This window comes from Chinchilla lanigera, unplaced genomic scaffold (assembly GCF_000276665.1).
Source record: "Chinchilla lanigera isolate Chin_1 unplaced genomic scaffold, ChiLan1.0 scaffold00075, whole genome shotgun sequence".
NCBI classification, from domain to species: Eukaryota; Metazoa; Chordata; class Mammalia; order Rodentia; family Chinchillidae; genus Chinchilla; species Chinchilla lanigera.
In genome coordinates, this window is record NW_004955476.1 from 2,705,136 (window position 1) to 2,722,549 (window position 17,414).

Sequence of the window (17,414 nt, forward strand, 5' to 3'; positions counted from 1 at the left end):
CGCTGTGCCACTGAGCTAAATCCCCAGCCCTGGCTTCCTTAGAAATGGGTCATGTTCTAGCAGTGTTTTCCTCCCATCCGGTCCAGGAGATGAGTGAAGAGAATGTTAACTCTCACCTGGTGAGAGCGAGGAGATAGCAGTGAACATGACCTCAGTGATTTTGCTCTGGGTTGATGGCTGTATTACTGCAAATTAACTTCCCTGCTTAGAGGATGGGAGTATATCCTACACAGCACTATTTATGCTTTCTGCCTGGAATCAAACAGTCCTTAGTGAGGTGTTTTTGGGGGGCTGTGTGGAATAATTTAGCTCTAGGAAGGTCTTGCATGCTTCCATCCACTATTTTTTTCTCTCTCTCTGAAATTTGCTTATCGATTTCCTGTTTTCTCCTAATACATATTTTCAAACACTGTCAGATCAGTGGCCAATATAACTTTTTTCTTTTTCTGATTTCATCTAGTGAGAAGTAATAGTCAAGACACTCCCTACACTCTCCAAATGAGTGAGGTAAGTTAAATACATGTGTGCTAGCTTGCCAGTAAGTAAGAAATGAAAAACCAAAGCAAAGAAAGCAATGCACTTTATAGGAATAGTTAAACCTTTGCTTGTTTGCTCATAATATATTGGATCTGTTTTATCCTCTCATGTTTTCATTTTTAAATAAGTAAAACAAATTCCATGGGTTATGCACGTTTGTTATTACATATTTCTAGATGTTATTATAGAATAAAATAAGTTCGAATTTCTTTTGAGGGCTCTTGTGAAGTCAACTCAGACAGGCTGGGCTTTGATACTCAAGATAGTAGTATCCATCCAAGCCCTTGGCAAGAGATAATTGAAGTTTCAACATGACAGAATTCATAATACAGTTATTAGTACACAGTGTGTTCTTATCAGTAACTATGCCACGGTTCAAGTGTCTAACATAAACCGAGTAAATACATTAAATAAAATAGTAAACAATAAATTTTAATGTGGTTATCCCTTTGTATCCTGTGGGTTCCACAGCTGCAGTTTCTTTCAACCACGGATCCAAAATATTCAGAAAATTGCATCTTTATTGATCATCTCTACTGCACTTTTTTCTTTATTATAATTCCTAAATATATGCAGTATTACAACTATGTATACAGCATTTACACTGTGTTAGCATGAAAATTAACCTAGAAGATAATTACTAGTTTACGGAAGATAATGTGCAGGTTATGTGGAAGTACTGTGCCATTCTATGGGGTGTTCTCAGTTTTGGTATCCCTGTGGGCTTCAACTTGTATGTGTGCAGGGTGGTTTTAACCAAAGGTGTTTTTTTATTTGTATAAGATTTTAAAATGCAACTCGCCAGATACTGAGACACCACCCTGCTCGCCTCTCCAGGGCACTGTGATCAGAATTTTCAAAATGTCATGCCCCCCAAATCTATGCTTCTATAAAATATGACTCATACTTCCTGGATCTCGCAGAGAATGAGGAAAGATAGTTAGTAGCTGCCAATACTGAGGAGACAGCAAAAAGAAATCTTATAAATTATTGAAACATAGAAGTAATAGAACTGAAAAGAACTTACAGAAACTGAAAAATCTCAATGGCAGAAGTTAGAAGATAGAAGAGAGAACCCTTGAATTTAAAGATAAAAGAATGAAATGAACAGCACAGGAAAAACAGACCGGGAAAGGAATGAGTACAGAGTGTGAGAGAGATGTGGTACTGTAACAAAAGCTCTAATATTTATGCCCAGGGAGGTATAAGACAAAAGGGAGCTAGCTGCCAACGTAGACAAATCATAGCTGGAAATGTCAGCTTGGAAAAGTCACACAGACCTACAGACTGAAAGACCAGAAGCAACTGCAATGGGATAAACCCAAAGAATTTCACATGCATCAGATTAAATTTTCGTTCTCGATTTTTTTTTTCTTTTTATTTTTTAAATTCTTATTTATTTATTTGTTTATTTATTTTGGCACTGGTAATCAAACTCATGACCTCATGCTTGCCAGGCCAGCGCTGTGTGGCCGAGCTATATCTCCGGCCCCTTTAATCCTCTTTAAAATTTTTGTGAGTCCGTGTCGGTAGTGTGTCATGACTCCACTCACCATGGGAAGCTGGTGCATGCAGAGGACTCTTCTGAGCACTTCCGTCCCTTCCCCTTCCCTCTCTTCCCTCTCTTCCATCTCTTGGTCCTCCCCTCCTTTTTGTTTTTTTTGTTTTTTTGCAAAAGGTCTATCTACCTATTTTCCGTTTTCTTTTATTTCTGATTGATTGATTGATTTAGACTGATTTACTTTTATTCTTTGATGCATTTATACTTTAAATGTGTCATGTAACAGAAACCACATAATATTTAACATTATGATCTCAAAGTGTATCAGTTTTCCTCTGAAAGGCTCAAGAAACTAAGCAGTATACTTTCAAATAGCCCAACCATGGAAACAATTCGTAAAGGAAAAACAAATAAAACTGAACTGAATGAAAGTTAAAGTGTAACAGATCAGTGTTTGGGAGTTGGAACCAAAGCATTTTTGTGAAGGAAATTTGTAGACAGAATATTAATGTTAGTGAAGAGGAAAAGTCTGGAATGAGTGATAGCTTTCCATCTCCAGGAAGCAGAGCAACAGAAGCACAAAGAAATCAGGAGGAGAATAAACATAGAGCAAGAGTGGAAATCAACCAATTGAGAACCAAAATATTAGTAGAGAAAATCGCTGAAACAAAAAGCTATTTTTTAAAACATTAGTAAAGTCAAAAAACCTCCAGCTAAAGAGGGAAAATGGAAGAAAGGAAGAGGGGTGAGAACATACATGATCTACTTCAAGAGTTCATTAGGTTTATCGCCAGAGTATGAATATAGTGAATTCATCACATGGTCATTGGAATGTAACTGGAAATTAATTTTCAAAAGCCAATGTTTAGTGAGAACTTGTCTTAATCTCACTGTGTGGAAGTCATGGTAGAAGGAGGTGAACATGGTCAAGATTACAAATCTAATTAGCTTTACCTAACTGAAGAAAAACATTATGAGGAGTCTATAAAACGAACCCATATCAATTGAGATGTTATTGTATCTACAGAGTTTTGGAGCTGAGATTCATAGGTCATGTGATTCTAGAGTTTGTTCTCTTAATCACTTCATAGTATTATTTCTTTAAAAACAATATGTGTTCTTAAATGTAGTAAATTTCATTAATTGGTAAAATTAATCTGTGTTAAGAATTATAATAATAATAAAATATAAATATTTTAAGCTGACTTTGCCCATGTCAGAATCACCTTGCAAAAGCTACTAATTACTCAACAGTTATTTTTTAAAAATACTCATCCAAGTATTGGGTTTCAATTACTATTTTAAGAACCTTGTATAAAGTTCAGCTGTGAAGCCAACCTGTTGCTGGGCTTTTCTTTGTTAGATTTTGTTTTATGTTATGTTATTTTATGTATTTGTGTGTGTGTGTGTGTGTGCATGTGTGTGTGTGTGTGTGTGTGTGCACGCGTGTGTGCTGAGAACTGAACCCAGGTCAGTTCTTGCCCAGTATAGCGTGTGCTGGGCGAGCACTTTACCACCGACATAAATCCACAACACTTTCTGGTAGGATTTTAATTCTTCAATCTCTTATCCCCTCCCCCATCCTGGGAATTAAACCCGGGGCTGTTATGTTGAATTATACATGTTTAGTCATTTTTCTGATTTCTTTTAAGAGATAGTCTCACTAAGTCACTAAACTGCCCATGCTGAGCTCAGTCCTGTGATCCTCCTGCCTGAGCTTCCCCAGTACGGGAATTATATATACACACTGCCATGTCATGCTATCTTTAATTCTTTGTTTTTTATTAGTCTGTTAAAGTTTTCTGTTCCTCTGACTCACTCTATTAGTTACATTTTTCAAAAGTTCATTCATTTCCTCTACATTATCTGATACGTTGGTGTATAATTTTTTTATAATATTCCCTTATGATCATTTGTGTTTTAAAGTATCTTCCCTCTCCTTTCTGATTGTGAGTCTCTCTTTCTCTCTCAGCAGTAGTTGATTTTGTGTTTTCAAAGAACCTTAGTTTTACTGATGTTTCTCTATTTGATGTATTTCTGTTCTGATCTTATTTCCTTCCTTCTAGTAACTTTGGTTTATTTCTTTTTCCAGTTCTTTTAAATGTAATGTTAGAGACCACTTATTTGTAATCTTTGTTGTTTCATAAAGTAGGCATCTATTGCCTTAAACTTTTCTTTTTGGACTGTGTTTGCTGCCACCCAAAGGATTTGATACGTTTTGTTTCCATTACCATTCATGTTTTTATTTCCTTTTGACTTCACTTTTGATCTGCTGATTGTTCAACATATTGTTTAATTTCTAGTTGTTTGTGAATTTCCCAGTCTTTCTCATTACTGATTTAGAAGTTCATACTGTTGGGGTTACAGATGATACCAGATGTGATTTCAGCCTTCAGGAATTTGTGGGCTAACATCTGGTTTGTCCTGGAGAATTTTTCATGTGCATTCAAAAAAATCTATATTTTGTTACTGTTCAGTGGAAATTTCTATATATATTGGATCTATTTGATTTAGTGGTAGTGACATTCTAATTTTTATATGTTAATTTTCTGTCCAGTCTATCCAGTGTTGAAAGAGGTGTGCTGAGGTCCTGTACTATTATTGTATGGCTATTTCTTCCTTCATGTCTACTCGTATTTGCTTTGTACATTTCTCTAGCTTACCAAGATTGATCTGGGAAAAAGCAAACTTCTTAATTGACAGATAACAAATACAGAGATTGCAGAATTAAAAATCTTCCAAGAAAGAAATGCCCAGGATCAGATGGCTTCATGGCTTAATTCTATTAAATATTCAAAACCGAATTAGTACTGATATTTCTTAAGCACATCCAAATATTAGAAATAAAGAGAAATTTTCCAAATACATTTTATGATGCTAGCATCACAGAGAACCTAAGGCAAAAAAAAACAAAAAACAAAAAACAGGCCAATTATTGTATCTCCGATGAACAGCAGTGCTGAAATCTTCAACAGAATATTAGGAAAGCAAATCAGCAATATACCAAAATATTGGTGTATTTCTGGTCAACTGGGGTTTACCCATGGCATGCAAGACTGATTTAGCATGTCTAAATCAGTGTGGTATGTCACTAACAAAATGGAAAACTATGTAAACATCTCATTTCATGCAGAGAAAAAGTATCTAACAATATTCAGCATCTTTTGTTGTTGTACATATGTGCATGCATACTATAATTAATAATTATATAGATTTTATTCTTGAGAGAAGGATAGGTAGCTACACAAGATGTTCTATTCTAGTAACTGTTATACCCCGTGTGTATCTTATACCATCATGTTATATACCTTAAATGTAAAGCCAAAAGAATCCTATAAAGAACTTATGGTATTTTTGAATTTCACTGTCTAGATCCTGCTACTTATGTTCACAATAGTCAGGAAAAGTCTTCAGTTTCTGTGATGATTTATTACTAAAATTTGGGGCTGGGGACATACCTCAGTGGCATAAGCGCCTGCCTAGCAAGCACAAGGTCCTGAGTTCGATCCCCGGTACTGCAAAAAAAAAAAAAAAAAAGAACTTATGGTATTACTAAAAATTATGACATGCTACTTCTAGCATGAGTTTGTGTCACTCATCCATTGATTCATTTCATTCCATTCCATTCTGACCACTTCATTCACTTTGTTTGTGGCTGGGGTCAGGAAGGAACATGTACAATCATGAGCAGCACAGATTCTCCTTTTACCTGGTAAAGGGCAATAAAAAGTGAGACAATGAAACACTTACCAAAAGAAGAAGAATCCTGGATGATTTTATTTTTAAATTTGGCACACTGAACATATGACCACAAGATCTGATTGACTATTAGAGTAAAACTATTTTTACTAAAGTGAGAGATTTTAAAGTTACAAGCCTGGTTGCCTTTGGAATATTTAGTGTATAATTTCTTTATGCCATTTTTGTCAGCCAAACAACTGCTCTCTCTGTAGGATAATTTAAAAAATATGAGGAGCTAATATAAATGGAAAGTAATCTATGTTGTCTTAATGGTGGAAGTACAGTTGCACGACTTATTTTTAGAGTCCGCTGTTTCACAGTTGACATACTTTAGCTGTATTTGATACCCGACATTCTTTTTTTTTTTTTTTTCGATATCTGACATTCTTAGATGAGTTAAGGGAACGCATTCAAGGTTCCTCGGTAGGCATAAGAAAGTGTAAGAGCAGGAGGATTTGAGCATGTATTTATACATAGATTCTCAGTGTCCCCCAACTCTCCCCACCTGGATAAATAGTATGCAGTTACGTGTTTAAAATCTTCTCTTTGTCCTCAGGAACATGAAGATATTATTGCTTCTTTGTAGCATTTTTCCATGATGCCCAGAAGTATTTTAATAATTATGTCCATAGCAAGTTTTATTTCCTATTTTTCAAACCTGATTTGCCCAGCATTGTCTAGTCACAATGAGATGCTGGGCGAGATTTTTCTAAGAACAAGATAAGTGCATTCTCAGTCTGGCCAGGAGTTTCAGGCCAATTCTGTTAGTTGCTGTCTCTCTGCAGCACTCTGCTGTCCCCGTGACCACTGATGAGTGGGTAAATGTGACCTCAGGAGCAGGCTGTGTGGTACACAGGTCACCGTGTAACACGAGGGTTGGAAAAATCCGTCCACTGAGGAAGGCATCATCACCGCTTCAGTTACAGATGAGCTGTGTATATTTATCGCCACATACGGATTTTTCCCTTTAGTTTTAATTGTGAAAATTCTCAAGAGTCCTTGATGATGCATTCTCCAAGGTCTTCATTTTCATAATTTCAAATCAGTGTTTAAAGGCACAGAATAGTGAATTAAGTCTGCCCTTCCATATTGATCTTGATCAGAATTCATTATTCTTTTTTTATTTCTCTGCATTGTAGTAGTTACAATACTAGTTTTTACCCATTGCTTGTATCACAGACTATTCTACTGATTAATAAAATGAACTCCCAATTTTTTATTCTCTTAAGCACCCTGTCAGTCTCCACACAGATGCACGCACAGATTCCAGCACCTACACATGTGTACACACATGCACACAATTTTGCACACATGTTAATGTGTTTCATAGTCCTTTAGAGCCCGGGTTTGGTATTTTGGCTTGGAGAACCTTGATTTTTTGTTATGGAAAAGTACTTGTTCTAGTTACTTTACTTGCATGATTATTAACAGAATTATTTCCTTCCTCTGGTGCTATTAACAGAGCCTGAGTAGCAGAGAGACCAGCTTTCTCATCAATGAAGAACAGACGGTAAGCAGCAACTAGCACCGTCCTCCCCACATGGACACATGTAGGCGTCTTTTGTAGTCTTTAGTAAGGACACTGTTTTCTCAATTCAGTTTTTTCAGGCCTCCTACATAATATTTGAGGATTTTTTACATTTGAAAGAAGAACTGACATCAGACATACTAATAGAATGACATAATTTAGCAGAGTACTTCGCTTGAAATTTGTATAATTCCCAGTCTGAATGACCTGACCAAAGTTATCTCCAGGTTTGCAGGGTAAATCCATAACAAGGACTCCAGTTTCTAAGGCTGAGTTCAGTATTCTTCCTCCATTATATTACTTCGATCTATAAATATACATCTAAGACTAATCATGAAGTGCAATTTATTTAAAAATTAAATTTGATATCAATTAAGAATTAAGGAGAGAAATTTAAAGATTTTTCAAAGTTTGCTTAATGAATAAAAGGTGCTTGTGGAGAGGTGGAGAAATGGAGTTGACGGTTTTAACACAGAGGAAATTTCTCTGTGGTACTCATCCTAGTATTCTGAATTAGGGTTGTGGGCTCAATGAATTCAACTAATTGCAATTCTGTTGGTTTGTTTCTTTTTCTTGTTTGTTTGAAGCTCATATAAAACTTTTACCTTATTCCAAAGAGAAAAACATAAATACAAAAAGTTTAATGAAGCCTAAAGCTTTGTAATTTTGCTGTCACTCTGTAAGCAGAATAGTGGAAAAATGTTTGACGAACACAACACAGTATTAGAACTCTTCCTAAGGCCTTAGACAGGGCAGGTATAAGGCTTTATTGGGTTGAAGGTAAATCCATCTCAGGTTGAAATTGACGTTATTAGGATTTTTCATCTTTGACCGCTCATTTCTCTGCAGTAACCGTTTTAAATTGGTTTATTCTTCTGATTTATTTCATATATTGCTGCAATCAGTGGCCTTGGGAACTGGTTTTGCACCTCTTTGGCCAGTATATTTTTCTATGTGAGATTTTTCTATCGGAGAGTTCAGATACTTGCTCCCCTGCTATTTATGTTCACATATGCTTTCTTTCTGTGGGTACAACCAGTGTGTGAGCACTGGTGGTCCATAGTCATTTTGCGGGAGAAGTCAGGCTTTCTTGTCCTGCGTGCAGGTTGCTGCCAGAGGTAGCTTCCGTTGGGCACTATTGCTGTTGGCTCAGGATCTTAGTTTAAATATGCATTTCTCCTAACGTGCATGAGATATTCAACATTTTCTACACTGAATGGTATCTTAATTTTTATATTACTCCATTTAGGTGTGTTTCCCAGTGTTTCTCAGTCCTTTAAGTTTTGCTTTTTTCTTTTTACTTATTTTGAGCTCATTACATATTTATTAGTATGTCTTGGCTTGTGATAAAATTTGCAAATACTTTCTGCAATTAATTATATCCCATTAATTTAAATCTTAAATTCATTAATTTAATTTTCAATGACTTGTGTCTTATTAGATTTCATTCTTTATGTTCACGTTGGCTTTGGTTAAGCAATGAGCTGCTAAAATTGAACAGAAAAAAACTAATATTTTTATGAATGCATATTAATCACAGGATTTTCTGTTACATTTTCACATTGCGCACTTACCGTACTTTGATCGTGTCTATCTCTCTGGTTCCCTTCGTCCTCTCTAATGGCCTCTCTTCTAAACATAAGGTTTTTAAGAAATGAATTCTATTTTTTTTCTTTTTGCAGTACTGGGGATCAAATTCACCCACCACCTTGCACTTGCCAGGCAGACGCTTACACCACTGAGCTATATCCCCTGCCCATGAATTCTATGTTAGTATACTTTTAGGCTTACAGTTTTAGTATAAGTGTAGTACCCAGCTTTCCCTAAGCCCTACGTCCATTTTCCCATGTGTTTAGCATCTCGTGATAGTATGGTGCATTTGTTACAAACAGTGAGTCCATGTTGGAACATCATTGTTAACCAGAGTTTCTATTTTGTGGAGATTGTCTTCATTTTGCCTGAATGTCCTTCTTCTGTTTCAGTATTGTATGGAGGATACCACGTTGCATCTAGTACTCAGGTGTCCTTGGGCTTCTTTTGGTTGCAACAGTTTTGTACACATTTCTTGCCTTTGATAACCTTCACTGTTTTGAGGAGCACTGACCTGGTATTGTGAAAAATCACCCTCAGTTGTGACTGGTCTAATGTTTTTCATGATCAGATGTGTATAATGTGTTTTAGAGTGAGACAGTGAAATTAAAGTGCTATCAAAGGGTGGTAGAGGTGCATGCTGTCAATGTGACTGGTTGCCTTGGGTGTTCAACTTTGCCCACCTGATTTGAAGTATTATCGTCAGGTTTCTCCACTCTGAAGTCACTCCTTTTGTCTTTTCTTCCTTCCCACACTGTACTTTTTGGAAGAAAGTCACTCTGTGCATCCATTGTGTAAGAACTGGACCTCACACTACCTCTTTCAGGCTGAATAAATTATTTGGAATTCCTAATAGAGATTTATTTTCCTCTCTTCCTTCCTCCCTCCCTCTTTTCCTTTCCTTGCTTCCTTGGCATGAACTCAGCAACATCTGTTTTATACTTTGTGTTCTATGATACAGGTACTACTTTATTCATCTCATCACTCAGGATAGTCTTCTAGTTTTGGTGAACAGGAGGTTTTATCTTAACTGCTGTATGCCTTAGGCATGCCCAATTATTTGCTTTACTATTAGCAGTGCCTGCCTTTTGATACTACATGTTACTCCAGCATATCTTGTATATTTCCTGCCTCCTTGCTGGAGCGAACCATTTCTCTAGGAAAGGAACCATTTGCTTTAATAATGCAGTGACATTACAAAACAAAATCTGTATCATCCAGAGTTCTTTCAGGCATATAAGAAGTAGGACCACTTGAGGAGGGCTTAATAAGGAGACTTTTACAAAGGTGAAGTGCAGGAGAATCCGGGAACTGTAAGTATGGATCTGTTAGGGCAGAAGGGAAGAAGTTGTTGGAACCTAGAAGAAGAAAGTGAAGTACTTAAGACATTCTGGTGAGGCTCAGTGACTTTTCCTGGAGAGGGACAGCCTTCCTGAATACCAGTTTAGGAACGGCCAGCACCTCCTGTTGCCTTCCCTTATCTGTGGAAATCCAGACATCAGTGGTGCTTGGACTGTTACTCAGCCCACCATCCTAGACTAGAAAGCAGGGTGGGAAGCGTGTACAGTGGTTTACAGTGACAAAAATGACCAGCAGACTATCACTGGACATATCTTCTCCTCAGAAAGAAATGGAAACATTGTTTTTGTACCATTATTATTGTGATAGAAGTTCACTACCAATGATTCTATTAATATAGAAGAGTTCACATAATTTAACGTTTTATTTGGAGTAGTCAGTAGCAGATTTGACTGGGTACTTAATGGTTACCTGAATTACCCATGTGGAACGGTCCCCAAAGCTGTGAAATAGAGAAATACAGAAAGGTGGGAGCAGTAGTGCTCAAGTTTCAGCATGAATATGAGTGTTTGGAAGAAATAATACAATAAATGCTTAGAGTTTAATTAGACAAAGATCAGAATTGAAAACATTCTGTAGAAGCGTGCTTTAATAATGATGGTTGTGCATTATCAGGTATTAAAGGAATGTAGGCCTTGTTAACCTCAGGAATTATATTCTACGTACTTAGCAACTGATATAGCATAGAAACAAACCAACCAGAATGGAACTTTGAATAAACTGAGCAGAAGCACTCAATATGAACATATGCACAGCATTTATTATTGAAATTACATATTTAGATATTACTAATGGAAGGTACTAGCACCTTAATTTAGTGTTCTACTGATTTCATTCAGTTTCCTGGCTTTGTATACAATTGGCATGCCATCAGCACTCAAATCAAGCTTTCCAGTGATTTTTGTTTGAAATACTTGTAGCTTTTATTGGTTTGGTTTTGTTGTACTGGTAAGTAGTATTCTATTTATGGATATACCAAAATTTGTCCATATATTTACCCACTTACAGTTATTCGGACTGTACTAAATTTTGGAACCATTATGTATAAATGCGTTGGAAGCATTCACACGAGAAGTATTTGCATAGGTGCATATTTTTTCTTTTTTAGGATAATTTCCAAGTAGCAAAATTTCTGGCCCATAGGTAAATTACACGAATAACTGTATAAAAGTGCAAAATTCTTTTGGAAAGGGATGGCATATCATTCCCACCAGCCATGCAGCCATTGCTTTCCACTTTCACTAGTAGTTGATACAGGTAGCCTTTCAATTTTGCTAATTCTGATGGGTGGGTAGTGGTACCTCGTGACATCATTTCTCCTTTCTATGATAAATAATGATAAATAATGACCATCTTTTCATTGGCATATTGGACATTCATTTGTCTGTTGTGAATTGTCTGTTCATGTCTTCTGTGCATTTTAAAAGACTGGGCTGAATATCTTTGCCAGGCCTTTGTTAGATATATTTATTGTGACTGTCTTCTCCAAATTTGTTATCTGAGTTTTCATTTATGTAACAATATGTTTAGAAAGACAGGTTGAAAGAGTGTCTGAATTTCAATTTCTTTCCTTATTTTTTTGATTTGTCCCTTTTAGTTCTATTGAAAAACTTGTTTGCATACTCCCACTAAGGGATATTTCCTCATATTTTCCTTAGTTCATAGTTTTAGAATTTGTGGTTAGGCCTCTCATCCTTGTTAGGTTAATTTTTGTTAATTCAAGACACAAGAAGGTCATAATGAAGCCCTGTAGGGCTCCTTCACATAAGAGTTAGATTTCCTTTAATTCTGTGTTGAACTTAGGGAACAAATCTGAGAAATACAGTAATCTATAAATCTCATGAAAAAGGTAAGGAAAAAGGAGGGCTGACATGGGAATTTTTAGATCAATAGGAAAATATAGTTTAGAATATACTGTGTGTAATGACTAACATTCTTTTTTTTATTAAATTTATTGGTAGAGTTTAGATAAACATATTGATCACATTCACCATAGGGAACTTGTACCTGTACATGATTTATCTTAGTTCCTCTTTTTTTCCCATTCCCCTCCCGTCCCTTCAAGCCCAACATTCTTCTGCTATCAGTATTAGCTCCTCTGTCTGTTCGCAGAAGGCTCATTACTTTAAAGAATAGGAAATTTCACTCCAGTAGTTACCGGTAAATTGGGTGCCTCCAGCCTATTCCAGGAAGGGAACAACTGAATCCAAATTTTCATGCCAAGAATTGAGCTCTTTTAATGAGAATTTTATTAGATTACTTACTGCCACTAAAACATCCACTGTACCAGCCATTTTGTACTGCAGATTGGGTTTTCTTTCAAATACCATTGATTATCTCACATCTTTTTAGATAATTTCCTTGGTATTTTAAATAAGGACCATAATAATAGAAGATTGGAGGCAACTTGGCATTAAAAACAGAATAACGTTTCCTTTTTCCTGTATTTTGGGAAGTCTTGGCATACTTCCATACCATTTATTAGGGATTTTGGTTTTTTTATATGGAGAGCATATTTAACAAAATAAATATTTTCCATTATATTTCCATTACTGCCTGTCTAATTCATTATTTCTCACTCTTGTGATGAATGCAGTTTCATAAGTATTATTTAAAGAATTATTATACGATGTGGGGAAATTTACTTTGAAATCTCTTTCATATCCTTTAATTTTATTATTTTCTTCCTGTTTTCATCTTTTTTTTTGTAACTTCTCCTTCCCTTTAGTTTTGAATCTCACACACAAACACGCGTATTCAGAGAGTGACCATACTGAAGCTGGGCTTGTTTGCATGCTTGTTTGGGGGAATCTTTAATGCCAGGCGGGAGGTGTTAATTCTCTATTGGTTGCTTCACAGCCTGCAAAGCGATTCAATTTGTTCCTGAGGCGGCGTCTTATGGTAAAACATTGCTGAATGATGCTGCTTTTGCTCTGGATGGCTGCAGTGATGATCTTTGCCATTTCTTTTTCAATGAATACTATTGATTTAGGGGACTTTGTCATAGATGCCTAGTTCCCAGGGGAATGGATGTTTAAGAATGGTGGTTCTCAAACCTTTTTGAATCTGATGGGACCTATGAAATCTCTTTGTGAAATGTGTATACCCATACACACACACACACACACACACACGCACGTGTTCATGCACGCACACATGCATACACATGTGCACACACATACACACACACACACACATTTGCTGTTTAAGGGTTTGTGAAGCCCTCTTAGCAAAATAGGTTTATGAATTTCAGAATAATTTCACCACTCAAAGAGAAGCTATTTGGATGCTCGCATTATTGTAAATGTGCATTTCTAAGAACAAACCAAATATAATAACAAGCATACCTATCTTGCAAAATATGGTGTTGTGTCACATTTTGAGCAAAACAAAAGAAGGCTATGTTTTACTTTATTCAATTTCATGTGGCCAAACTATCAGACTTTTCCGCCCTTGTTATCTTTAATCAGTTCTCATTAACGCAACCGCAAGACTTAGACCTTATGGTAATTTAAGGTTACCAAGAATTTTTTCTGTACTTTTACAAAAATTACAGTTTATAGTCAGGGCCTGACATAAATGTAGAAGTTTGGGTTTTCTTGATAGCCCTTGAAGTTCAGGAGAAGGGATGTATTCGTACCTATTTTGATAGTACACTCAGGAAAGTACTGAATCATTATTCTTTTAACTACTTCATCAACTGTCTAATTTTCAAGTGTTCTGCATGTGATTTTTGTTTGTGTCTATGTGTGTGTCTTCTTTCACTAAGATTTAGCTTACCTAAACTAACACTTGTGAAAATAATAGCCATTTAAAGAAAATTTTACCCTACAGAATATGGCTGCTCCAAACTTTTTACTTCATTTACAATTAGTCTAAGGAGTTTTTTCTGCCGTTGGATTCCATAAATTTTACTGAATGTCACAAGTTGTGCTAATGTTATGATGATTTCTCAGAGTACCAAAGACTTTTTTGTTTTCTTTTTTTTTCTTTTCGGTTTGTAATCTTTTTAAAATGCTCCAAGGCTGGGAATGTAGCTCAGTGGTAGAGTGTTTGCCTAGCATGCACAAGGCCCTGAGTTCAATGACCAGTACCACCAAAAACAAAAACAAAATAAAATGCTCTAGTATATTTTTTTCCATACTGAAAGGGAAGGAATTAATGCACTGTACAATGTGTGAATGTTGTACTTGTAAGTTTGATTCTTGTGTTGAGATTATCCATCCAAATTTAAACAAAAGATTGTGGCTCACCTTGAGAATTTGAGTTTGAAGGGAGATTCGCATGAGAATTTGCTTGTAGTGAGGCCAGCTACCAAACTACCTAATTTTTAACTGCACCTTGATTCTATTTTCATACCTTAAGAGTTGGATTAGAAAGTGGAAATTTTATAAAAACACCTGTAAAAATTAAACATAAGTTTACTTTCTTACAATGAGATTCTATTAATTGCTCTATAATTAGCCATTAATTACTTCAGGGACTAATTGGTGTGCTGTTGCTTTAGATATCAGGGCTCGGCTTGAATATGCAGTGTGGGACCAATGTTTGCATATATGCATTTTATATTTTAGTACAGTCGCACCATCGCTATGTGTGTGTGCAGTTAATATGATTAACTTTCTCCGGAGTATTGTTTGATACATTCTGTGGAATTTCACTTTTTAAAATAGACTTAATCTTTTGTTGGCAAAAACTCTCACTCTTTGTCTTAAGTTTTCACTTCAAGAGTGAAAAAACAAAATCAGCTGGTGAAACAATTTTACATAACCTTGAAGTTTTTGCTGTTTGAGAATAAGCAGTGATGTAAAATCATGTCATTTACATCTTTTGCAGTTTCAAAAGAGTAAACAAAGCAAAGATTCTATCTTCTTCCGAGATGGGATCAGGCAGATTGATTTTGTGCTGTCCTATGTTGATGACATAAAGAAAGATGCTGACATAAAGGCGGTAAGTGCTTACCTGAGAGAAATGGGGATATAAAAAGAGAGTGGCTGTAGAATTACACCCCACAGTGTAGCATAGAGAGCTACATGGAAGGGCATCGTAAGAGTCATTATCATCTGGAGTGTAGCTGAAAGGTGAAACTAAAATGACCACAAGATAGGCAGCTAAGAGTGGATGCGTAATGTCCATTTTGCTTTTCGGATATTTGGGAGGCTGTTCTTTTTCTTCTTGCAAGTGATGTGAATTTTACATAGCTCATTTCAGATACTAAACATGACTTCTAAAATGTAAGGTCTGTTTCTGAATATTTCCTTTCTGTATGAAATTTTAATTTTAAGAACATATGACTAACTCATTTGACCTGAAAGCACCTTCATTTGATAAACTGTTCCTCGTCTCACAGGATTGCTATTGTAACACTTGTCACTTTCCAAGCACTATTATTTACTCACTTATTTACTATTTACTCACTATTATTTACTCACTTATTTTTCACTTGTTTGCCATCTATAATATCATGAATTAAATTCCTGAGGCCATATACTTTGTTTGCCTTCTTCATCACTATATACCTAGATACCCAGAGTGGTGATAGGTATATAATGGATGACCAATAGGTATGCTGTATTTGAAATAATAATTATGTGTGTGTATAAGCTTACGTATGTATATGTGTATGCAGACACACACAAGTACTCAATTAACATACTTACAAGATAAATGCATATAAATAAATAGAACTATGACTGTTAAATCCACAAGATCTGGACCTATTTTTCTCTCACCTTTGCCTGGAAACCGTTCTACCATGCCCCTGAATTTCACAGACCTCCATTATTGTCATTTTTTTTTTAATGTTCTTACAACTTCCAGACATTCATTTTCTTTTTGATTTCTCAAACCATGTTCTTATGTGGTGGCTGTTTAACTTATACAGTCTTTTTCTGAGGTGGGGTCAGTACTGGTTACCATCTTTCTTATTTTCCTTTTCTTTATTTGTTTGCATGTTTGTTTGTTTGTGGTGATTGGGATGGAACACAGGGTCATTGCTCAGTAGTAGAATGCTTGCCTAGCCTATGCAAAGGCTGGGTTTGATCCTGACATCACAAGACAGATAGATAGAGGCTAGATAGATGGATAGATAGATAGATAGATAGATAGATAGATAGACAGATAGATAGATAGATAGATAGACAGATAGTTTGATCCTAACATCACAAGATAGATAGATGGATAGATAGATAGATAGATAGATAGATAGATAGATAGATAGATAGATAGATGATAGATAGATAGGTAGACAGACAGACAGGTGATAGATTGCCCTCTTCTATTTGTTGATTACACTGTTTTTTTTCTGCCTTTGCTTTAGAATTCTAAACTCTGAATTTCATCAAATTAATTAGTGCCTTGTGTTATTATTATAATTGTTCTCCCATCCTGGATCTTCCTTTTTATTTTTCTACCAAAAAATGCTCATTGTCAGTTTCTCCACCAATATTTCTTTGTAAATCATGGTTGGGGGCCGGGGGTTTAGCTCAGCAGCACAGCTTCTGCCTGGCAAGCGAGAGTTGGTGAGTTTGATTCCCAGTGCCAAAAAAAAAAAGAAAATCATGGATGGTCTCAGTGCATGCAAAGAGAGTTATTTTGGCACTCGGGCTTTTCTGTTCCCCGAGCTTCCGTGATCTTAGCCTCCAGTCAATCTCCTAAAACTTGTCATTCAAAAAGCTAAAATCCCTTATAATAATGTTACTCCATGTGTCCAACTGTTTCCCCAAATACTTCTGTCCCACACCATTCTTTCAGTCTCCCCAGGACAAGTGAGACACAATTGTGTCACCACCATTTTACTGTTCTTTATCCTCCTTTCTATCTTCATGCAGCATAAGTCTGATGTTCGACAATTATGTAAGCTCTGTTTCGTCTGGCATCAACTCCCTTGCCCCTTGTCAATTGTAATCATTTGACAAAGCAACAGCTTTAGTTAAACCCAGCTCTAAATCCACTAGCACCCACGCAGAGAGATAAGACATGCAGCTTATTGCTTTTCTTACACTGTTTGTGGACTGCAGTGGTCTTTAACGCTGTCTGGAAGTCATACCTTACCATTTATTCTCTTATCCACCACTGTCCTGTATGACAGTTTAGTAACTTAATCTCCCCTCTCACCCCTCTTCTTCTCCAACTCCAAGCAAAGCTTTCCACACTTTT

General features: G+C 36.1%; 1 protein-coding gene across 1 annotated transcript in view; it reads left to right on the plus strand.

Annotated features, from left to right (window-relative positions):
• Nucleotides 1–460: 460 nt before the first annotated feature.
• The window catches only part of Ano5 (anoctamin 5), a gene marked incomplete at its 5' end in the record, with an annotated part of 72,253 nt that continues 55,299 nt past the window's right edge, over nt 461–17,414 (plus strand). Inside the window, 4 exon segments of the mRNA XM_013503010.1 lie at nt 461–507; nt 7,242–7,289; nt 13,116–13,157; nt 15,093–15,206. Of these exon segments, the coding sequence (XP_013358464.1) occupies nt 461–507; nt 7,242–7,289; nt 13,116–13,157; nt 15,093–15,206 (251 nt within the window).